This window comes from Eimeria mitis, genomic scaffold (genome assembly GCF_000499745.2).
Source record: "Eimeria mitis Houghton genomic scaffold, Emh_scaff5512, whole genome shotgun sequence".
Taxonomy (NCBI): Eukaryota; Apicomplexa; class Conoidasida; order Eucoccidiorida; family Eimeriidae; genus Eimeria; species Eimeria mitis.
The window spans coordinates 1667-2251 of NW_013573784.1; the positions used below are offsets into that span (position 1 = coordinate 1667).

General features: G+C 39.5%; 1 protein-coding gene across 1 annotated transcript in view; it reads left to right on the forward strand.

Annotated features, from left to right (window-relative positions):
- Positions 1-26: 26 nt before the first annotated feature.
- The window catches only part of EMH_0082450 (coproporphyrinogen oxidase, putative), a gene marked incomplete at both ends in the record, with an annotated part of 1545 nt that continues 986 nt past the window's right edge, over positions 27-585 (forward strand). Inside the window, one exon of the mRNA XM_013500537.1 lies at positions 27-32. Within this exon, the coding sequence (XP_013355991.1) occupies positions 27-32 (6 nt within the window). The remainder of the gene's footprint in view (positions 33-585) is intronic.

Consider the following 585-nt stretch of genomic DNA (forward strand, 5'->3'; position numbering starts at 1 on the left):
ACCTTCAGAAAGCACTCGTAGAGAAAATGGAGGTAAGTTCATGTATATCTCATTCCTTGCTTTCTTCACGTGCATGCGTTTCTCTCTCTCTGCCTTTTGCATCGATACTGTGGATCGCTGGTGCCGGTGGTTATATATAAGAGCAGCCGCTGGTGCTTTCCTGCTCTTTTTCTTTTTTCTTTTCTCTCGTCTTCTCCTTTTTTCTCTTTCTCTTTCAGGCTGCATCTTCCCCCGCTTGTTGCTTTCTAGTTGTCTTTTGCATGCATGGGGGCCTCCAGCCTGTGGGCTCTCTGTATACACCTTAGTCTCGATGGGTTGCTGAGTATGTGCAGCGCTCGTTATAAACTGTTGCATGCATGCGTTCTTGTATTTCTGTTTGCCTCGTCGATTGCATGCATGCATTCGTGTCTTATATTTTTCTGTATTGATGTAGCAGCTGCTGGCTTGTATAGTGTGTTCTCTGTGCTAGCTGAGCATCCCTGTTTCTTGTATATATATATTAGCAAACAACCACAAGAATATATATATACATATATATATATATATATATATATATATATATATATATATATATATATATATATA